Source organism: Drosophila mauritiana, chromosome 3L (genome assembly GCF_004382145.1).
Source record: "Drosophila mauritiana strain mau12 chromosome 3L, ASM438214v1, whole genome shotgun sequence".
Lineage (NCBI taxonomy): Eukaryota > Metazoa > Arthropoda > Insecta > Diptera > Drosophilidae > Drosophila > Drosophila mauritiana.
This window is the reverse complement of record NC_046669.1, coordinates 20,030,452-20,054,422: the sequence shown is the minus strand read 5'-3', so window position 1 is coordinate 20,054,422 and position 23,971 is coordinate 20,030,452. Positions and strand designations below refer to the sequence as shown.

Sequence of the window (23,971 nt, the reverse complement as noted above, 5' to 3'; positions counted from 1 at the left end):
ATGATATTGCAAAGCATCTGAGTCGCCGAGTCGCAGCGGTGTGAGCACTTTGCAGAACTGCTTAACATCAGTCTTTAGTGATAGCTCGCGCTTCTTGCTCGCACGCTCGATCGCACGTCGCCGTCGTCGTTGCGTCGTCTTCGTCTTACGTCCCAGGGGTTACGTTGTTTTGGCCGCCGCTAAAAATCAGCACATGCAAATTAAGATCAAAAAATTACTCAGTTAAATAAAATGAATTTTAACAATACTACGAATATAAGTAGTGCCAACTGAAATAGTAGAGTTCAGTCCGTAATACGTCACTGCAAAAAGAGCTCAAAAGCGGCAAACGAAAGCGGAAATAAAGAAATTTACGGCAAGTGCGCGTGCGCAGCCAGGAGTGCCCTCACACAAAGGTGTGGTCACTCTATAAAAAATCGCATTAAAAACACAGAAAGCGTAAAAACAGCACCAAATAAAGTCCCACGGAAATATCTCTAGCTAAATAAAAAATACCCATACAGCAAAACTTTAAACTTTGTATTACAATAAAAATTATACAAAATATTGCCTTCTTGTGATATATGTACACCCCGCTAGATACAAAAACACACATACTCAAACAGCCCAAAAGATATATATTAAACATGCTTCACGCTCGCCTAAAGTTCTAAAAGTCAAGTGCAATTTGAGCAAAAACAGCAACAACTCTATACGCTCAAGTGACGTTTTATTGGCGCAAGGTGAACAAAAAATAATAGCAAGCAAATACACGAAAATACACAAAACCTTAAACGGAAAGTTCACAATGTTAGGAGACGCAGACCTTAAGTGCGCAACGCAATAGAAACACTAAGCAAATAAATTGGATTAACTTGATCGGCTACTAAAAGCAGGTAAGTTCAAAGGTTCAATATCGAAGAAACGGAACGAACATTTGACGGCCTTTTTGAGACACATCCATCATGCGGACATAAAAACGGGGATAGAGATGGGGCTTCGGAGTTGTAGATGGGGAACATGTGAATTTCATTAACGAATAGAATTCATAAAACAAAAAAAATCAAGATGAAGATGGCGACGCCAGATAACGCTTGACAATCCGACTAACTGACGAACTGTCTACGACTGCGGCGGGGTTTGTATGATTTAATTATACAAACCATATACACACTCCCCTATATGACACTTATACGACAGCTCAGTAGGAGCTGTAGCCCCCAGCTGTACGGTTTTGTGAGAAAGTTTTCTCTGGCCGATCTTTGTTGACCAGTGCACTTTTTAGTGTGGCCATAAAACATGGCTAGATCAACAACAACAACAGCAAGGGCAGGGCAAATAAACTTTACGACTATATAACAGAATCAATGTAAGTCAAGTGCGAGCGAGATGGCCTGCACAGATATAGTCGCCGCTCATGTTTGCTTTATAATGCAAATAGCGTGTAAAGCTTTATTTGCCAGAATATTTGTTACAAAAATTCGAAAACGCAGGCGAGATCCATGGGAATGGCATTAACTGCGGCACTGGAAGAAATTATTGCGCTCAATAGTGAAGGAACAAATAGGAAAGTGGGCTATCTAATCCACTAAGGTCATAGTCAGTTATAATTATCCAAAAGTAATTATTTTGATCAAATAATTCTTAGAATATTCAAGCTATCAATTTCAGTTGGCTTGATGCTGCAGCTTAAATAATAATTTATATAACATTCATTTAATTCAATGAGAAAAGCACATTTTATGTATATTCACAAAGTAGTGACTTTTCAATCAGAAATAAAATGATTACGCATGTTTGGAAATTCAACTGATGTATATCTATAGAACATCTTTTTTTTTAAAGTGCATTTTGCCCTGACTCGCTTGCAGGCAAATGAAGAATCTAACTTGGATTGCTTTTGCATTTGTCGCAAATATTGGCAGAACCCATATACTCGCACTTATGGCGAGTGCCTTGTAAGTTTGTCATGTTCTACAAGTCGCAGAGTGCGCACTTATTATAGTTAGCTGGGGCAATCTTCTTCACAGGTTGATTTAGCTGGCACCATTCAAGATCACAGCTCTTTCCTGAGGCTGTTCCTTAGACCAACATTCTAATAAAAAAAATGTATTCACCTAATGAAAATCGGATATTTAAGCATCACACTGAAGTCCTAACAACTTAGTACAAATTAAGGAAGCTTAGAATAACATCCATATATAATAATATAATTAATAATATAATAATTATGAAATACGAAGAAATAGGAACTTAAACTATCCTTACTATTTCTTACATGGTATAAAGATAATTTATACATATATGTGCAGTTGTATAGGCTTTCAGATAGTTCCCTTTATTGTAATACAATTGTAAAAGTGTATCTCGGACGAATGACTGACAGAAGTGGCTGGGAAATTAACACATCAAGGTCGTGTGCTGACTTGAACAGTCCACATCCTTGAGGGGTCCGCGTTGCAGTCCGGAAAAGCCAAAGGAGAGCAGAAAGGGGGCGCAATGTGTGAAAGTATTTAGTGCGGACGCGTTAACAGCGGCAGCAAAACAAGCATACAAAATATCAAATGCAAATGTGGCAAGCAGGCCGCCAGGTTGAAACCTGACAAACGGCAAGCAGCAAACACCTGTTGCCAGTTAACATGCCTCCTCGCTGCGAGGGGCGGGTGGTGGGGATCCGACCTGTCCGAGTCTTCTGCCCAGAAGTGGGTCTCCATGCAGGGTGACTCACGGAGCTGTTCTGGGGGTTCTTCTTGAGAGCCGCTGATGTGAGGCAGCTGATTGTCTTCGTCGTTCGTTTTTAGGTGCAGCTAAGCAGCCCAGTTCCGCCAGCATTTGCATCGCGATGTATAATAATATTACTATGGTTATTATTATTATTAGCTGGCAGCGTGATTAAATGTCAGAGTACCAAGCGGATTTGGAGCTATTCTTCAATCAGTTTAAGCAAAAGCTCGATTAAACAAGTGCAGATCAAATATCAGGGATCGGAATAACCTGATCATATAAAAAGTAGTACCATGCCATTTAGAGGTCATTAGAGCAAACAGTTCACTTTTGTTATAGGTTATCTTCAATTGTTTGTTGTCTCTAAGTCTAGCGTTACTACAGTTTACTATCTTTATATGTGGCGAATACCAATGTACAACTGTATTGTCGCTTTCCTTTCAGTTCTTTTGGTTGAGCACCACGGGCTCAGCGATTTACGATTACCATAATGATGAATCAGGATAATCCATATGCGGTAAGCAATCTGATATTTATATTATTATTTTATTTAAGATCCCCACAATCAAATAACTCGAGCTACATACACAAATAACATATGTATATACAGGCGAAAAGAATAAATATTTTACGAGCTAAATATTGAGCAGGCATAAAAAGTTTATGGCTCTAATAATTTCATATGCGACAAGAAGGCAAGACCATTTGCGCGTTGAAAATCTGGCATTATTGATAAGATATGTATGATATGGCCCCAAAAGCATCAGCAAATCAAAGCGCTTCCGCATTTTCGAATTTGGGCGCAAAATGAATTTATGAATTATGGGGTTTGGGGTTTGGGGGCATGCATAATTGCCCAACAACAATAAAAGCGACAGAAAGAGCGACGAAAATTGTGAGTAGCCTAAACCAGTTTACACAAAAATCTCGCCAACAACGGCGAAAATATTTAAATGATGTCATAATTTTAATAGGAGAAAAAACTCATAATAATCATAATACAAATACGAACTACGTTAAGTATACCCAGCATACGCGATTCACCTGCTCGGTCTTTGTCTTTAGTCTCGGCCTGAAATTAATGCAGATCAATTAGTTAATGCTAAGCGAATTGCGTCGTCTCTCGTTCAATCCACATGCATAATTTAAGGCTTATTGTCTAGGAGGGCAGCTCGAAAAATATGGGATAAAGAGAGAAGGCGAAGAAAACACCTAAGTTGCTGCTAACATGGCACTAAATGTCAATATTTGAATATTAAATTTTATTTAAGTGCGTTTTTTATGATTTTAAGCTGATTTTCGTTTAGTCGATCAGTCGATTTAGTCGATGCCGGCACCGCAGAAGGCTGGCTAAGCCAAAGCCAGCCAAAAAACATTCAAGAGCCAGGTTGGAGATCTCACAGCTTAAAGAGGCGGTCCCGTCGTAGTGTTAATTAGTTGAAATGTGAGACGATAAACTAAATGTTTGATTAAAATGAAGGCAACAACAGCGGCTCGAATTTGGGCCACTTTTGAAAATGATGTCTTCGAGCGGCAAGTTGGTAGCGTTAGCTAATAAATTTATGAATATGAAACGAGCTGGTAACGGGTAAGAAATTCCACTGGATTAGTCTAATAGTAGATCTAAAAATATTTTCTTGGTCACAGTTTTTGTCTTAGTAGAGAATATGATTTAAATGCATATCGAATTCTACCGTTAAGAAAAATCTAGTTAATATTAGAAAACCATAATAATAAAACTTAAGCCCATGTATTTGTAAAATGCAAAAACCTAAAAAAACGAATGCTAAAAATCCACTTTTTGAATAGCCATAATTATTTATGCATATGAGAAACTAATGAAAATAAATTCAAACATTTAATACACCTCAGATAACGACGGATCAAGTTACTATACCCGATATGGATAACATCTAAAGCAGCTTTGAGTAATTAATTTCGAATTTTATTTGAACAATTTGGATCTTTGGGTATTTTTAGTTCACCTACCAAGCCATAACTTCCACTTATGATTACGATTATATTAGTGTCATTAGTTTCCTAGCATGAAACACCCATAAATGGTCCGCCAAAAGTATCTTCTGCGAACGCTTTAATGTTCTTGCAACATCTCCATTTCGCCACGACCTTCGATACAATCACGCCTCCAAAATCCCGTTGATGACAAGATGCTGCGGAAAAAGAAAACTAATTTCGAACGGGGAAACATTGGAAGGCGGTCCGGGCGAAAATGCAATACAATGTTATGATGTATGTGAGAGAAGCTCACTTGAAACTCGGTTCCCATCCTCCATCCTCGATTTTCCATCTGCAGCTTGAGTTTTGGGGCACACGCATCTGGGGGCTTTGGCAAATCTTTTCTATTTGCATTGGCAGCAGATGAAGAGGCTCTTGCCACCGCTGCTTCTTCGCCCGCTGACCATTTTGGTCATAAACATTTGCGTAATGGATTTTTTTCATATTTTCGTGTGTGTCGTTCTCCTTTGCGGCTTCCATTGGGCAAACACACAAAGTAAATTAATTACGAGCCATGCCAAAGTGCATATTTGCACGTTGGAAAATTCTTTCAACGGAGAAGCGCAGAAGCCGGCAGCAAAATTAGTTATAAATGCCTAAAACTAAATAAGAAAAACAGAAGCAGCAGGCAAATTAGCAGAGGCCCAAAAACTTACACACACCGAAATGTAATTACTGCACTTACCCGGACGCTTGTGGCTTTGTTGCAACTTTTGTGGTCGGAAAAGCAGCCAGCTAAGCAGCATCAAGAAGCAGAGGAGCGGAATACAAGCTCAGTGGCTTCATGTGTAGGCCATTTTTCACATGCGTAGCCAGTTTGGAAGCGAAAACCCAAAGTGAACACGGTTTGAGGACGATGAGATGAGAAGCTGTAAAAGTGGTCCGGCGTCGGCATCTCCTTCTCCTACTTGTTTTACCGCCGCATCCACTCCTGTCGCGGTTGTTTTCGTTTTTTTTTATTTTTTTGGAGTGTGTATGTACATGTTGCGGTTGATAACTCAATTAGAATGTTAAATTTATGTTCGCAACAAGAAATTAACTTGCAATTAGAAAATGCCTGACTTGCAGCACAAAACGTAACGAAACGAAAGACTTAGGACACGAACTTGGCAGGCAGGAGTCGATGGGTTGCCAGAGGAATTGCCAATACTCTTACGAACAAACGGGTGCTTAGGACAAGTGAACTTGTATCACTTGGAATAAATTTTGAGTGAATAATAACTTTAGTCGCTGCCTTATATAATATTCAGAACGACTTATGTGTCTCTTTCTTGAAAAATTGTTCTATTATTGAAATACAATTAGATTTTTTATCTCTTGTTTATTGTTTAATGAAGTGTTATTTAATTTGTTGAATTTTTCAAGTATTAAATATATTCAAGTATTATATATATTAAAGTATATACCATCCACAAAACACATTGAAACAATTCAGCAGGCGAAACTAAAGTCAGACACATAGACTCTTATAATTGCCAAAGCAAGTTTTAGGGCAACATAAGGGAGGCGAGAAGCGGCTAGACCCAGACTTTAGACAAGTCTGTTGCCACGGTTTTTGGCCGAAAACTAATGATGATGATGCACTGCACGCATTTGCACTATTTATAATTCGTGAGCAGACGACGAGGAGGAGGCGGAGGATTGAGTGCCAAAAGATCAATGATCAATCCTGGACTTGATGACTCTACTAGACGTGCAGTGAGGAGCCTTAGAATCGGAATGAGTTGCCTGGCAGACAACTTCATTTGTTTGCAGATACATTTCACTGGCTTTGGAACAGATGTCTTCATGTGGTGGAGCCTTTTGGCACAACTTTGATTTGGTGGGCCGTGCATGTGTAATCAGCTTTCGGAGCGATTTTCTCCCGCAGCCGCCGCTCGATGATTAATGAGCGAAATTAGCCAGTCCGAAGCCCCAAAGCCATGTGAGGGAACATTGCTGCACACATATTGCAATCGCTGGATGGCTGAAAAGTTCTGCAAAGTTCGTTAGGCTCTTGCCAAATGACTAAGGCAGCGAACTTGAACGAACTACACACAATTACAACGCTCTTAAAAATGAACTTCCTCCCGAACAGCGAAAAGAAAAAAATCAAACAGGGTAAAAAACGCCAGAGAACCGAAATTGATGCTGACTTTGGCTTCCACCATATGCATCATGTCATTATATCCGCTAACACAGCCAACTGGTTAACCTTGACAAAAATCATAAAGCTGAATGCATTAGTAGTCCAAAAGCAGCAAAAAACAGCAAGTAGAAGCAGCAACGGCAGAAAATAAAGACTTGCAAATACGGCCGGTACCAAACAAAACGCTATTAAACTTCTATTATTTAAGTACTACATTGTGCACTGATACTGAAAGCGAAAACGAAGAAGATCGTCGGTCAGCCGACGATAATGAGACCCCAAAGACTCCGAGTTTCCGAGACTCTACGTAGCTAACAGAGCAGAAATCCCAAAGCGACCGAGTACTGTTTGCAAAATTATGCAATATTATGTAATTATACAGACAATCAACAAGTGGGAGGGCCGACTAGCCAGCAACTATGTTCCACAAGGTAAACCAAAGGGGTTGTCTACTTTATTGCTCACTCCACGCCGATCGCGCAGAAGGCTAAAGAGTGCCTGGAAATGTGAAAAAATGTGAAAATGATTGGGAGCATTATTTTCAAATTAGCGCGTGGCTTAGAGATAAAGTTGGGGCAGGGTTGCCTTCTCCTTTTCCGCCCGCTCGCAGACCGCCACAAGACACTCAACCAATTGCAAGTGCTTTATGCCTCGTGGCTTCCCAAGAAATTAAAAAATAAGTGCGCATCTGCAATGCTCTTCTTTTGAACAGAATAGTTGAAAATTGAATTAAGCATGGCCTAAGGATACTCTACGCTTTACCTTCCATATGTCAGCGCTTTTTTTATGTGACTTAAACATTACTTCACTTTACTCCACATCCTGAATTTATAAATTTAATTTATTTAGTCTATTAATCCAATTTCAAAGAGTATTTCTCAATCGACCCTAGCGTATTGGACTTCTTTCCCGTTTTGCTTTTGCTTTCCTTTTCAAGTTCAACACGTTGCCACCGCACAGAAACTGTTCCAACTGGCTGCCCCGCCACTTTATTACGCTGATAAGTTGGCGCCTAATAACGATAGTGGATCGAGGGGCTTCTGGGGCAGCAGGGGCCTGCTACAATGCGGTGGTGCGGGGCCCTTTCCCTAAAGAAGCGTAACAAAATTGTTATAATTTTCGGTTTGTAATCCGTAATAAAAAATAATCGCAGAAGCAGAGTTTTTCTCGTGCTTTGGTTTATCTTTCATTTGACTTAAGGTCAAGGTTGTGCATCGTTTATTGGAGTCAAGTTGGCGTGGTTAAGCGAGCGAGCGCACCGCATAATGAGCTGCCAAATTGTTAGAATTGTTTTCGAGTCAAGGCATTACACATTAAGCCAAGACCCAATCATGAAATTAACAGAAGCCCCGCACCCGCACCCGCCTTGCCTTCGCCCCCGCCAACGACCTCTGCACGATTGTGAGCAAAACAAAAACTAAACAATTTAGCTCGGCAAATTGAATTAAATTTATATAAATTGCATATACTATAGGCAAATAGATACACATATATCGAAGATCATTGCATGCCCGCATGTCCGCTTATATTAGATCCGAGCTTGAATCTCCGGGCTGAGCTTTAGTTTCGACTTCAGTGGCGCAGCGAACAAATTGTGCCCATTGTTGTATTAGCTGTTTATTTTTAAAGCGCACTCGGCTACTAATAACAAATGCCTTTGTTATTGTTATTTCTATACCTTTTTGCACACACGTGACGGAGATTCCCCCCACATCTGCGGAATTAGCGGGGGAAGCTGGCATTGAGACGAGATTGGGCAGAAGTCAAAAAGTAAATATCAACAATGCCATTCCAATGACCATTTTTTGCCCAAATCCCGGGCTCTTCTGTTATTTTTGATTCCCACCAGTCAACGCAAACCGCAAGTTAATTCAATTTTAATTCACCGCCTTTTTGATAGTTTTATGGAAAGTGAAACCAAAATTTTTCAATGGGCTTGTCGCTGGGAATATCTCGTTTTAACAGAAAGCGAAATTCATTCTCGTTGTCGATTTCATTTTGACGGAAATGAGTGAAGAAATGAAGACAGACTTCCTTGCTATCCAAAAACCAAAATATTGTACTTTCTTAAAAGAAGACGAACATCATTTTAATTACAGTAAGTTCTTGGGAATAATATGTGTTTAACTATTCAAGCGAAAAATCAGAACATTTTGGTTCATAATATCGAAAGACTTAGACAACAAACTTCATTTGTAAATAAAAACCTTCTTAGTAATTATATGTGTAAATGGAATACAAATGATTTAAGCAACAAACCTGCAACCAAAATTTCTTCCAAATATTCCTTCCAACCCAAACACTTCCCAAATTTTCCCTCCAGCGATGGCATACAAAACAAAAGACTCAAACCGCAAACCTTTTTCATAAATCACCGAAGTAATTTTTCTACCAAACACTTTTCAACTTGGCTAACTTTTTGGTGAAAAGGTTCCCATAGTGCACTTCTGGTCCCAACCCAAGCCAAAAAACCAAAAAAAAACAGTCAACCGCATAGCACAGGCACAAATTGCTCGTTTCGCAAAAACACAACAGCAGCAGCTACAAAAATAGCAACAACAAGCAGTTGAGGCCACAACAAGTACAAGCTTTTCACCGTGCACTGCTCTTATTTAATTGACTTTTGACTCCCCCGAAATCCGCGGATACAACCAAACTGGAGTGGGATAATCAAAGGGGGTAAAAAAACCCACTGAGTCAAAGCTAACTCAGATAACAAGGAGACAACAAACAAATAAATCGCATACAAAGAAATAGAAGCTTGAACCAACAAAAAAGCGGGGAAAACAAATAAACAAACAAAAAACGGCGGGGAAAAAATAAAAAGAAAGAATTGTTGCCTGTGCAAGTGCAAATAAAACGAAAGAAAAAAAGAAAAAGGCCGAGACTTGCGGACACATTTACTTATCGCGCCTCTTTTCAACAAGAAACGGTGGCAACTCTGGCACAACCTCCACAACAGTAACAAAACACATGCAAAATTGCCCGGTGGGTTGCCAAGGCAGGCGAATCGAACCGAAAACTTACAAAACATCTGAATGCTGCACTGCAAGATACTGGATAGATTGTATATTGTATTGATCTCATGTTATCTTAATATTTAACTCTGCATCTGTTAGATATGTTAGATAATAACACATATTTTTTTATAATCATATTACAAGACAAAATCCTTTACTATATTTGACCGTAATAAAAAAAGATAGATCTGAAAATTTCTCTCAGTGCCGCCTTTGACCAACTTCTACTCACTTCGGCCCCTGCCTGCGCCTTTGCCTTCGCCTTTTGCCGGCTTCTAATGATCCAATTCCCACGAGCCGCGACGCCGATGACACTGGCTGCAAGGTAAAGGAGCAGCAGGCAGCTGGTGCAGACAACCAACCACGACGACAAAGAGGAGCTTCCAATGCAAAAGCCAGAGAGCAGGAAAAAAATAAGAAATAGAAGGTGGAGGTTTGCCTCTTGGCTCTTCGCCTGTTTAAACAACTTTCAAAGTTAATAGTCTGCCCGGCGTCGAGACGCTATGGCCAAAAAGCCAACCACACCATGGCTACATACCAAAACCAGCCCGAAGCCGAAGCTGAGCCACCAAACCAGCAGGAGTCTCGGGCCTCCTCCATGAATCATTTTTCTTGCAGGCAAAGAAAGCGGATGCCTGCCACCGCCTAAAATTCACCTCCACCCGCTGCATTTGCTGGTTGGTGGGCTGGTGTAAATGTTTTGCAAGTTGGCTGTTATAATTTTGTTCAGCTTTTATGGCCCCACCACACACAGGCCAAGATGGAGAGATGGCTGAAAGGATGGCAGTGGGTATACGGAGAAGGTTTCCCGACGTCAGACCTGGCGTATACGTAATGTGAAAATGTCTACTAATTAAAATGAAATTTGATTTTGAGAATTTCTTGGCTCCTGCAGCGGTCAAAAAGCGTGGGAAGAATTTTAGCAACAAGACGTAATGATTCCATTTAGAGAGGAGAGAGTCTTTCATTGATTGCATGTAAAAACCAAAACAAAAATGAGATGTGATTTCGAATTAGGTGGCGTAATAAAATAGTGAGCAGAAAGCCAATCAATGTTTAATCCGATTTCAGTATTTTTGAGTTTTATATACTTATTAAAAACTACCTTTTATCCCAAAGAAATACATTTATAATTTTAGATTTTACACGACTTGATATTCTTAAGCCCGTGTCTAATCTAGCCTGACAGTTCAAGGCTACAGCTAGCTGACAATTTTCAGACAACCCCGTCAGCAATCTATCCGTCCAACCATTCATCCGTTCAGCCATTCATGGTGCAATGCATTCATTTTGTCGCATCCTCTATTTGTCGAAATTGTCTGCCTGCCATGCTGAGCATAAGATTTATTTCCAAAGTTTTATCTGGAGTTCTGTTTTTTGTGAGCGCCAACGTTTGATTCGCATACATCACGTCGAGTCATTGGCATCTGGTGCACTTCCAATGCTCATTGAATCGAGCAGGCAGCTTTTTATGCCAAATCATGGATAGTAAAAATCACAAAAAGCAACTTAAATGCAATTTTCCAAGCGCTCACTAATTTGTTAGCCAACTTTTGTGGCCTTTGTGGGATTTGGTTGGCTGTGATTAATTTCGTTAAGCATTTCACCTGCGGCTGCGCCTGTCAGCTGCCCCGAACGATATGAATACACTCGGAGAAAAGCCCAAGCTAATACAAGTTTCTAGGAGCAAGCGCAGCACACAGATATGGCTAATATATGTATGGAGGCAATTCAGTAAAGACGCGCACGCCGAAATGTCAAGTCAAACACTTGTAAGCTACAATTGGCACAAGTTTGTTAGTTCGACGTTGCCTCGCTTTTGCCTGAGCTAACATTTAAAATTGTAACAAATGCCACAGCGATCAGTGAACGTGTGGCTGGCAGCCAACAACTAGGCAACAGCAACTGCCACAACAGCAACAACAGCTACCACAACAACACCAAAGGCAACAATATCGGGGAACTGCAGCAACATTGAGCATTGCATTTGAGTCTCGGAAACAGAAGAAAACCTCGCACATTTTGCACGCATTTGCATAACAAGAAAACTGACTAAGAGATGCTAGAACGATACGGGAATTGTGAATACTCTAAGAAGGATCGTATCTGTTTCTAAAGCATGGGTAGCTTGCTTAGTTAGATAAAATATAATGAAATCAAAATTAAAAGGGGTGCTATCTATTGAAAAATCTAGATAAATTATGTGAATACATGAATAACAAAGAATGTACTAAAATAGTACCCAAAATGTACTGAATATCAAATACATAATATTCGAAATATAATTAAACTTTACATCATTATTTACATTGTGGAAAATACATTTGAAAAGAAAGCACAATTTTAAAGCTAATGAACTGGTAGAATTTCTTTTCCAATACGCCAAATTCGCCGGGCAAATATTTCCATTTCCAATTTCAGCATTGCAAATTGCACTTAAAGTTCTCAGGAAAGTGTGTGCCCCTTTCCCAACCCACTTCTCCCACTTGACGTTTTCCTGTCAATTTTTGCAGCATAATTTGTACTATTTTTGTCGGAAGATTTCAAATTTTAAACGGAAATTGCACAAGCACTTGGCATACGGGCGCTGAAAGCCGCTCTCGTCGGTCGCAGAGAAAGAGTAAACAGGGACGCCCGGAGAATACAATTTAAATTTCACATGAGCTCATAAAAATAGTTACAAATTAATTATAATGACAAACAGAGACGAGACCGAGACCAGGAGCGAGGGGCAGAGGGGTGTGTCGGTTGAGCATTATAAATCCAAACGTTTCCTGCTTGACAGCTTGAAGAGCTTCAGAGATTCAGAGCTGCAACAGAAACAGAAACAGACAGCAGCGATGATGCTTCAAGTTGCAAACTCTGCTAAGCACTTTTCATCATCGCCATAATCATCATCAGCGCCATGATCATCGTGGCTCATAATTATAGTGTTTGGCTTTGGCTTTTATGTAGCTTAAGACAGCAACAACGACGGCGACAACGACAACAATTAGCTAAGTACTAAAATCAAAACGAAAGACTTAGGCAACGAACTCGCCCGGCTAAGCGGACGATAAATGATGATGGATTGACTTTCGAGGGGTGTTGAGATCCGAAAACACGAAGAAAGTAAAGAAAATCAAGGGGAGTTACTGTGTGAAAAGCAAAGGGAAGAATAGTGAATCGAAATAAGGGCGTTTTCATTGGCCATTCAGCAATTGTCAAACAAAGCATAAATCAATCATCAAATCCAATTCGGCTAAGGAGGTAATTGAAAAAACGCTTAGGACAGGCAAATTTTTTTTTTTTTGTATTTTGTTTTATAAGAACAAGCCAATGATGTGAAACAAATTTCGATTAAAATTCACTAACTGTGGAAGACAGATTACAACGCTTATTAAATAATTCTCCGAAGAATGCAACCAATAAAATCTCAAAGCGAGCATATGCGATACAAAAAAATCTCACTGGCCAAACTATAACAACTGCGAATAATTTCCGCTCGCAAAAGACAAACGAGGAAACGAACTGAATGATTCCCTATGATTGATCACTCCCCTGAGGGGCCTTGAAGGGCTGGCCCCCTGAAAATGTGTGTAAAATTTGTTGTGCGTTATTTTTTTGACAAATTGCCTAAGCATAGAGGCCGCGTGACTAAGCAAAGAGGAGTGCTGAGTTGGGAAAAGCGAAAGAAATGCGTGTGTGCAGCTGATTCTCCACCGCCTCAAGTATTTTTCATGCGGCAGAAAAAAGGAGAGGAACGAAATGAAAGCCAGAAACATGCGATATATCCATTTTGACAAATTCCGCTCCTCTTCCGCAGATCCACCGGGGAACAAACGAGTTTGCATTGCCAACATGACTCATCTGATTGGCTGGGGTGGAATAGAAGCTGCGACTAGTGGAATCTTCTACATACTTTGCAGCTGCCTTCAGCTGAGAACTGGATCGGACCAGTTGCGAAGGAGATAGTATAATCGATTTAGATTAATGCGAATTAAAGTCATTGTTTAAAGCTCTCGGGGAGTGAATGCATTTACTCTACAGGTATTTAATTCAATTGAATATGAAATGGGTGCAATTAAGGCGAGGCAATTAAAAAGCATCTTTAGAAAAAAAATAATGTTAAATGGCATAAGCTTCGAAAAATGTTTGTAATATTTAAAGAACGCCTTGTGTAAATTTAATGATGAACGAGCCATACGTTTTGCTTCCGCTTGCTAAGGTACTTTGATATCATACAAAGCAAACTCTGAACCTTAAGGCATAACGCTAACTAAAAACACCCATTAAATATCGAGCTAACATAAGGTGTTCTTTTAATAGCTACTAATGAGCGGTTATACCGAGATCTATAAAAGTTTATTCTGGTGCTTTAGAAATCAGAATATTAATTGAAAAGCCACCTGCACTCCGTACTTTCCCACTACTGGACTCACAGAATAGGTGCAGTCTATAGCTAATCGCATTTGTTTATACACATTTATCTGCTCATCGCCGACAACGAGCAACACCAACACAAGCGACCGTCTTCAGTGCCGACGAGTCATGAATGTTTATAACGAAAAATCTACAACAACTGAAAAGCGAAAAGGCGAACAAAAAATTAAAAACTAGAACAATTTGCCGCAGCGCACAATGAACAAAGCGTGGCAATTGCTTTGTGCATGATTTCATTTTAATTAAATTATGTTTTTGCCTCTAGCCTGCGCTTTTTTATAATTGCATGCGAACCATGCTGGGGTATGTTGGCTGCGATGAGGGGGAGGGGATCCAATCTGCGCACTGGATGTGCAAATTTGAGGTTTAGCATTAGTACATGACAGCCAAGGTCAGGCAATTATCATAACTTTTTGCTAGCCAGCCAAAAAGAAGCGAGGGAAGCAAAACTGAAAATAAGCTGAAACTAAAACCGAGCGTGGACTTGGTCTTAATGGCACTTAGCTCTTAACAGCTTCAGGCGAGCCAAGCCGAGCTCAAAACTGGAGTAAACGTGCCTTAAATGAATTTTAATAATTTTATTTAATTTTTTTGCGCGGCCGCGTCTTTTATTTGCCCAGCTTAATAAGCCATATAACAAAGCATCTTATTATTTTGTATGTATATTCAGCTTTTTCATTGCATCATCGGGGCATGAAAAATTATAAATTCTACTTGCTATTTTTGCTGCGCGTTAAGGTTAACAACCAAACAACATCAAACAACAAACAGAACAGCAATCGCCATAATTAATCACACACAAAATCAACAGCATCCACTATTATATTATTGTGGATGATGACTGGTGGAGTTTTTGCAGGTATTTATATATTTATTCACTGGCGTCTATTTGTCTTGGATCAACTTGTTGCACTTCTGGCTAACTGGGGGGACTTTTATTTTTGGAAAATATACCAACTAATTAAAATAAATTGGCATTGTGTAGTCGAAAAAGCTCATCAATATTCGCAGCCCATCAATAATCTGAGCACGGGCATAAATATTTTGTTAGTCGCTTAAAAAACAAATTGCTTTCAAAAGAAAAAGGTTATTTATAATATGTGTATTTAATTAAAATCTTGCAGACGATGCGGTTTGCTTTGCTGGCCCATTTGTCGCTCTCGTATTTAATTTATAACACTTTCACTTAATGGCCGGGCTAATTGTGAGTTTAAATGTATTTTTTGGGCCAACGCAAATTATGCAATTTGATACAAAAGTCGTATTTTCGTTGTGAGCAATGATTTGAAACAGGTCTGAATCAAGGAGGTCGATTAAGAAGCTAAGACTATTAAATTTTAAGGGTCCATAAATCACTGATTTCAATTATTCTTTGGCAATTCTGCCAAGTCAATTATGTATTTTTTTTAAATAAAACTTGATTTATGTAATGATACTGTATAATTGTATGTCTAATGCGGAAGCTCTTGCAATTTAGTTGCAATACAACTTTTCTTAACAAACAAGTATATTTTGTACTAAACTTAAACTAAAAACCTATCAATCTCGCCTCGAAATCTGTAAGATATGGTGCTGAGGTATTTTTCATTACCAAATAGGGATAAACTCATTACTCAAGAAACGAAACTTGCCTCAATTTCAAACGTGACAGCTAATAAATAGGTGAGGAATACACAGAGTCGGCCATCATTTCACTACCTTATTCCAGAGACTTGGAGAGAATATGTCGCTTATCTGTTGTAAAATAAATGTTTATGGCTTTTTAATATTGCACATTTTCTGCATAAATTTCACGGCGCGGCTCATCTGCAACGTGTTTTGGGCCCTCTCTCTCCTTCTGGCCGGCTGGGCTGTGATTTAAAATCAAACTAAATCTGCTGCCAATCCGCAGGTTGTTGAAACTTGAAACTCATAATTTTTAATTTATTTTATGTGATTTTTATTTGTCGATTAATCCCAGGCAGGCTGGCGGCCAGCAAGCACCAGACCCGAAGACGCTTTATGAAACCTAAACGTAGGAAATTTATTTCCAACCCAAGTCGAGGGGCGACCCCGACTCCAAAGTCGGGCCAAAACTCACCTCCAACTCAACACATAACACGAAATCAGATTAGCATGTTTTACAGTCAAACAAGGCACCTACAATAGCAACAATCACCAGCTGGAAAATAAGGAACCCAGACCTGAACCCGAACGAACTAAGCCAATTGGCATGGTATTCTTATAAGACCCCCACCTCGGGGATTTGCTTATTGGACGGATGCTCGCTTCCAGGGGGGAAGCGAATGAGAAAAGTGAATGTGTTGAGTGCTTTCTCCTACTTTGTAATGTGCCAAATTGTTTGTGGCCCGCAAGAATTATGGCCGAGAATCGCCCGTGGGCCAATTGGTGCTATAAAACATAACAAAGGCCTTCGGAAAAGGTGGAAAAGCACTTGGCTCGAGGATGAGTCTGATTTAGACTGCGGCTGCTGGGCCCATTGGCTACCAGTTGGGCAGCCTATTTTCGGCTAGTTTTGATATATTCGAAAGCATTTCAATTGCAGTGCTTCTAATAAAAAGACTTTCAGACTAAACTAAAAGGAAATTAACAGGTGTAGCCATCACTCACTTGAACTACAAAAAGGAAATGTGTGTTAACCTAATTCCAAATTTACAGTTATATTCTTACTGGACCTACTTCTAATTCGAAAGAATTAAAGAAAGAATGCTCTTGCAAAAAATCCATTCATTTTAATTCTTAACAATAATTTGGTTAACCATTGGAACTGGAACTTCCAAAAAAAGCACTCGAGAGTCTCCCACGATCACCTGGTCATGATCTCCAGGCTTCCCTTGCCCAATTTCCCCCTCGTTGCATGTGCACTTGTCATCAAAGCTTTTTGCTCCAGTTCCAACTACAAGTGGCAATAAGAAAACGCAATTCCAGCCGATCCTCCAGCCCAGTTTTCAACCTGACTATGGAAAACCATGGGTAACTGGAGGGAGCCCGAAAAGCCAACTCCTGGCCAGGCACCCAAACACAACAATTGATGGCAATTTGTTGATAAACATTTCGCTCGCAATAAATAAACAAATATTCCCTCAGCTACAAGTTGCGGCTATTTGCGAGGGGAGCAATGGCAATTGGGAAAGGTACAGAGTTTGCCATATAAATGCAAATGCAGCTTGTTTGCCCAAAGAGTGTGTGTGTGCTCTGAGGCAATTTTTCATTTGATTCCATCTTCATATTTTATTATGGGCCCCAGAAGAGCCGCTTAGCCATTTACACTGGGAAAAAAGATAAGTAGGTATGGATTTTTAGTAAATATAATCTATGAATCACATGCAATAATCAAGGATATTCGGTAAATTAGACATACTTTAATAAAATTAATTATTCCAAGACCCATTTCAATATGAGAACATTTAACCATGGCTTCTTCCTGTGCATGGGGTTCATGGTCGGGTCTGGTTGGCCATTTGTTGGGGGCTTCTTTGGGCCCGTTTCCCATTTCCATTTGTCGTCGTTCGTTTCTCGCTTTGCGTTTTAAGCCGTGCTCCTTTTCTTTCGTTGATACCAATTCCGCGATATGACAAACTATGTTTGCATTTTAATTTTTAATGCGTGTGAATTTTGCTGGCGGCTGGTTTTCCAATTCTCTTTGGGGGAATCGAAACGAGATGGAGAGCTCCAGATGCTCGTGTCATGATTTGCTGTTGCTTTTAATTGAAATTTTATGAATTTATTGCCACAGTTTCGGTGGTGGTGTTGTTGCTGAGTGGGTGGGGATCAGGGTGCCCAGTGGGTTGGAGGCCCACCTCACCCCAAATACTATGTACGAATCCCATTCTCATGTTCTGTTCTACTCGTTGCCATTCCAGATGAATCAGACGTGCAAGGTGTGTGGAGAGCCGGCGGCTGGATTCCATTTCGGAGCCTTCACATGCGAGGGCTGCAAGGTGAGTTCGATGTTCGAATTAATTTGAATTTGATTTGATTTGAGTTGCCACGATTACATCTTTGATGGTAGAAGAAAGTTCGCTTGAGGACAGTTTAATTTACTTTAATTTAGGTTTCTATAAACACATGAAATTATAACAATAATTATAACAATTTGCAATATATTATATATTTACACCACGTAGTTGCTTCATAAATGAGCCAATTATAATCTCCTTGTATTTTGGCCCCAAAGGTTTCTTGGCAACAAACACTTTTGTGCAGGCAATTCTCTGCGGCCAAAGTCTTTCGTATCAATCGATTCAATCGATTTCAATAAATCGAATTCGCCGCCTTCGTGATGCAAACGCTAAGCAGAAAAAGTTATGAGGCCATTCTCCTCGAGAAACTGGAATGCGGAGCCGAGTTATCATAAAGGAGGGGGAGTGGGAGCAACAAATGGATGCCCCAGGCTAAGGTCAAAGTTAAACAAAGCGCCCCACAAATAATTGATTTAAATACGAATACTCCTTTAATGGTGGGATGATCATTTTTTGTTCGTTCCGTTTCGTTTCTTCGCCGACTCGATTTGAGTTCAGTCGAGGGATTTGCTTTTGTTATTTATTTATTTAGTTTTGTTGTGATGTTTCGTAGTATCTGTATTTTTTTTTTGCCCACGCCAAGGAGAAAAGGTCAACTAACGTACAATTTGTGGGTCAACGTTATTTGATTTGTGCTTGGGCCCCGTTCGCAATGGCGTGGGCCTCGCTTGGCTAATTTAACGCCCACAAGAAGTTGAAAGAAAAAAACAACTAAGTTAAAGACCCAAGAAAAAACAAACAAACAAAAGTGAATCTGCCTTGATGCACAAAATTGCTTGTAAATAGTCGTCCGTCCGTCTGCTTCTTGAAACGAAACTGAAAACGGCAAAACTATGGTCTGAAAACCGAAGAGGTACGGGCCTGAAATCCTCCGTTTCCATTTCCATTTCCGACCCAGTAATCTTGATGCCCAATTAACCTTAAAAGTGGATTTTCGCATTGTTTCTGCTTCTCTTCTGTTTGATTTTTTTTTGTTTTTTATTCTGTCTCGGTTCAATTTTACGCTTCGTCGTCAGCATCTCAGCACCGGTGTTTCTTCCATTCAAGAGCTCCACCTACGATCAGAAAACGACAGTAACCAACTTGAAAACTGACAAACAGACGGAGAGTAAGTCAGATGCACTGAAAAAAATGCACAAAAGCATGTGCACATCTAAATAAAATAAAATACAATTTCTGCATAAACGCAATTTAGTCGGATCACTGTTGTTTCTAGAGCAAAGAATAAATTTAAAAAAAATACAATACAAAATATGCAAATTTAATTTAAGAAATATAATTTTGAATTTATATACCAAGTCATTGGTATATAAGAGTCCATAAATCATTTCAAAATTATTAAAGATTTAAGAAAGTAACATGTTTTTCCCAGTGTATCCATTCAGTCAGTCATTTAGGTAGTCTGTCCCTTTTGGTTGATTGCAAAGTCAGGCGGGCGGGCAGGCCGTGAAGCGTTGGTGATTTACTGCCAACATTGCAACTTGGCATAAGTGTTGCACAGCCATAACCTTTGCAACATGCAGCAAGCAGCAGCAACAGCAGCAACATGTTGCCTGTCTGTCCGGGGCTTTTTGTTTCTTCTCAGCTTTTTGGCTCTCAGGTTTTCATGGCTCCTCCGCATTGAATTAAATTGTTTGTTTGCTTTGTTGCAATTGATTGTGGTTGTGTGGTGCCCCAGCCAACGGTTAATGCCGGAGGTGTAGGTGGTTGCCGCTTGTGCATGTCGATTTGGCTTATTTCTGCTTTTTTTGGCTTATTTGGCAGAGCGTTAAAAGAGGTCTGGGTCTCAGCAGCCCCGCCAGCGATGAATCACCAGAAAAATATATAATGATATATTATTGCCGGGCATCGAAAGCGTTTTATTGAATGACATCATTGAGTGCGATGAAAGAAGTTGCTGAAGAAGCTCTGCTCCGTTGTGGGTGGACTGAACAGACACTTAAAGTGGGAACAATGGAATACTTAAGGAGTTTGGAAAAGAATATACGGATTATATTTTAAGGAGTAGTAGATTCCCCACAAAGTAACATCCTAGCAAAGAGTATCAAACAAAAACTAACAAGCCGTTATAATTGCTAGTATTTATATAACAACTAACATTTTCGTACTTTCACTTCGCATTACAGTCCTTCTTCGGCCGATCGTACAACAATCTGTCGTCGATATCCGACTGCAAGAACAACGGCGAGTGCATCATCAACAAGAAGAACCGCACCGCCTGCAAGGCGTGCCGTCTGAAGAAGTGCCTCATGGTGGGCATGTCAAAGAGTGGATCCCGATATGGTCGTCGCTCCAACTGGTTTAAGATCCACTGTCTGCTGCAGGAGCAGCAGCAGCAGGCGGTGGCTGCGATGGCGGCGCACCACAATAGCCAGCAGGCGGGTGGCGGAAGTGCCGGTGGATCGGGCGGTGGTCAAGGAATGTCCAACGGGGTCAAGGGCATGTCGGGTGTGCCTCCACCGGCGGCTGCGGCAGCAGCTCTGGGAATGCTCGGGCATCCTGGTGGCTATCCGGGTCTGTATGCCGTTGCCAATGCTGGCGGCTCGTCCCGGAGTAAAGAGGAGCTAATGATGCTGGGATTGGATGGCAGCGTGGAGTACGGCTCCCATAAACATCCGGTGGTAGCATCACCCTCGGTAAGTTCACCGGATTCCCATAACTCCGACAGCTCTGTGGAGGTGAGCTCGGTGCGAGGCAACCCACTCCTGCACTTGGGCGGAAAATCCAATTCTGGAGGATCTTCAAGTGGTGCCGATGGCAGTCATTCGGGCGGAGGAGGAGGAGGCGGAGTGGCGCCCGGCAGACCGCCACAGATGCGCAAGGATTTGTCGCCATTCCTGCCGCTGCCTTTCCCGGGCCTAGCATCCATGCCCGTGATGCCACCACCCGCGTTCCTGCCTCCCTCGCACCTACTCTTCCCCGGCTACCACCCCGCCCTGTACTCGCACCACCAGGGCTTGCTGAAACCCACGCCAGAGCAACAACAGGCGGCGGTGGCTGCGGCGGCCGTGCAACATCTCTTCAACTCCAGTGGTGCAGGCCAGCGTTTCGCACCGGGCACTTCACCATTTGCCAACCACCAGCAGCACCACAAGGAAGAGGAACAGCCAGCACCAGCCAGAAGTCCAAGTAGCCACGCGAACAACAACCACCTGCTAACGAATGGTGGTGCTGCCGATGAGCTAACCAAACGCTTCTATTTGGACGCTGTGCTCAAGTCCCAGCAACAAAGTCCTCCGCCGACCACCAAACTACCGCCACACTCCAAGCAGGATTACTCAATTTCAGCTCTGGTCACACCAAACTCGGAAAGTGGCAGGGAGAGAGTGAAAAGTCGCCAAAACGAAGAGGACGACGAGGCGAGAGTGGATGGAATTATTGATGGCGCCGAGCACGACGATGAGGAGGAGGATCTGGTGGTCTCCATGACGCCACCCCACTCACCCGCTCAACAAGAAGAGCGAACCTTAGCCGGCGAGGATCCCAGACCCAGTCCCGGCCAAGATAATCCCATTGATCTGAGCATGAAGACCACCGGCAGTTCCCTGAGCAGCAAAAGTAGTAGCCCAGAAATCGAACCAGAAACCGAGATCTCCAGCGATGTAGAAAAAAACGATACAGATGACGACGATGAGGATCTGAAAGTAACGCCTGAAGAGGAGATATCAGTTCGAGAAACGGCGGATCGAGAGGCGGAGGAGGATCACTCCACCTCCACAGAGACAGCAAAGACCAGCATTGAAAAGACCCACAATAACAACAACAGTATCAGCAACAACAATAACAATAATAATAATAATAATAGTATCCTAAGCGATAGCGAGGCCAGTGAAACGATCAAGAGGAAACTGGACGAACTCATAGAGGCCAGCAGTGAGAATGGAAAGCGTCTGAGGTTGGAAGCCCCCGTCAAAGTGGCCACCTCGAATGCCTTGGATCTAACCACCAAGGTCTGAGAACATATAAACATCTGAAAAAAAGAAAATAAGAAAACTAAGAATGCAAAATGACAGTTATCAGCTACTGAAGATCGATCGAGGCAATAGAAAATTAGACCCCCGCTAAGACACCACCAAATAAATACAAAATATAGAAAACAATAAATGCATGCGAGTTATATAAATATATGTTTTCGGGCAGAAAAGTTTGACTCTGATTAACAAGCGCTAAATACGAGTTCGTGCCGTTTTGGTTAGATGTTATCACATCGTTTAAAACAACTAACCAAATTGCCAAAATATGCAAAAGTCGAGCGGCCCCCGACAAGGGATTTGCATATGAGGACCGAAAAGTATAACACGAATGTTATCTTTCCATAATTTATGCAGTGAATTATAAACAAATTTTTCGGTTACCCACAAAGCGGCAAGAATACAAGATCAGAAACAGAAAAAAAAAACATAAATGAAAAGCTAAACAAATGGTAAAAGAAAAGAAACTGTAGCAAAATATGCAAAGAAGGCAGCTTATCTGTATCGCGAATGCATAATATCGTAGTGGAATTTGTAATCTATAGGTTTCGTTTTCTTCTAAGCTATAAACCATATATAAAGTATAATGTTGTATGACTAGCTATTACTTAGACGTTTCCAATCCCCCAAGAGTATTTGTTAGTTTAAAAAACAATCATTGTTCTGTAGAAGAATAATCAGCGCTGGTAGACAAATTGTACTCGTTTTGAGGTTCGCCCGAGTTATTAGTCACAATTAGCAAATTTTAAAAGTACGACAATCCACGGATGTAAATGTGAATGTAAAGCAAAGCGCACCAAGTTGTATAGCAAATAGCATAAATTATTAATCTTAATGTTGCATAAGTATTTTTCATTTTCGTGCGATGATTTGGTATGCAGATCAGGCGAAATGATGGCCGAGAAAATTATTATTGATGTCACCACAAATAAATACAAATAAATATCTAGATGGACAAGAGTTTCTTTCATTGATTGGGCTTGGTTTTCGGTCCCAAAAGCGGCGAGGCGACGTTGCACGATCTACGAGATCGGCGGAGAAAGCTGATTTCTCAGACTCCTGCGGCGCTGCTTTGCCCGATGGCAATCAATAAAAAGTAGCCACAGTATCTGCTAGATGAATGTGTCGCATAAAATGTATCTTCTCGTGGCGTCGTACGGAGCGGCTTAATTAGAAATTATCCCAGCGCCGAAGAAGCCGGCTCTTAACCTCCTTAACCTCTTTCACACAAACGGCGATATTCCCACCATTGCGCAAAAAGAACTGCAAGCGATGTGCATACCAGCAGCCAATCAATCCGAAATCTATTTCAATCAATCTTTGCGTAATTGTAAATACTTTCAGCATAGCTGCTCTTTCTCCTCCGATCGTTCGGCAAAAACTCAGGCGGCAGACATTCGACTGACGAACGGACGGACAGACAGACGGACGGGCGGACGGGCAAAGTCGACAGCAAATGGCGCGAAAATTATAGCAAAATGCTAGACTTTGGGACCTGGATTCGTTTCTATTTATTTCACACTTGAATTGATGCACAGCACCAGATTGACATTTTGCAAATGCTCACGGCACCGGAGGAGGCAATTGCCAATTGGCAAAATCACAGCACAGAAGCTGTGCGCGATTCGAGCGACAAAACGCTTGAGCTGCCTGCCTTCTGGGCCCTGGGCTCATGAATGAGGCTGAGCT

At 41.0% G+C, this 23,971-nt stretch overlaps 1 protein-coding gene across 1 annotated transcript; it reads left to right on the top strand.

The window, feature by feature from the left end:
- LOC117140165 (knirps-related protein) lies at window positions 1-23,237 on the top strand. The gene is made up of 4 exons (XM_033302938.1): window positions 1-875; window positions 3,148-3,220; window positions 18,153-18,230; window positions 20,438-23,237. Exons 2-4 carry the CDS (start codon window positions 3,194-3,196, stop codon window positions 22,265-22,267), a joined length of 1,935 nt encoding a protein of 644 aa, XP_033158829.1. The 5' UTR covers window positions 1-875; window positions 3,148-3,193; the 3' UTR covers window positions 22,268-23,237.
- Window positions 23,238-23,971: the final 734 nt, after the last annotated feature.

Excerpts from the sequence above, each read along its gene's own strand:
- LOC117140165 (XM_033302938.1), top strand. The coding sequence starts at position 3,194 with ATGATGAATCAGGATAATCCATATGCG. Across the intron at positions 3,221-18,152 it reads ATCAGGATAATCCATATGCG|ATGAATCAGACGTGCAAGGT; the intron begins GTAAGCAATCTG and ends TTGCCATTCCAG. Across the intron at positions 18,231-20,437 it reads TCACATGCGAGGGCTGCAAG|TCCTTCTTCGGCCGATCGTA; the intron begins GTGAGTTCGATG and ends TTCGCATTACAG.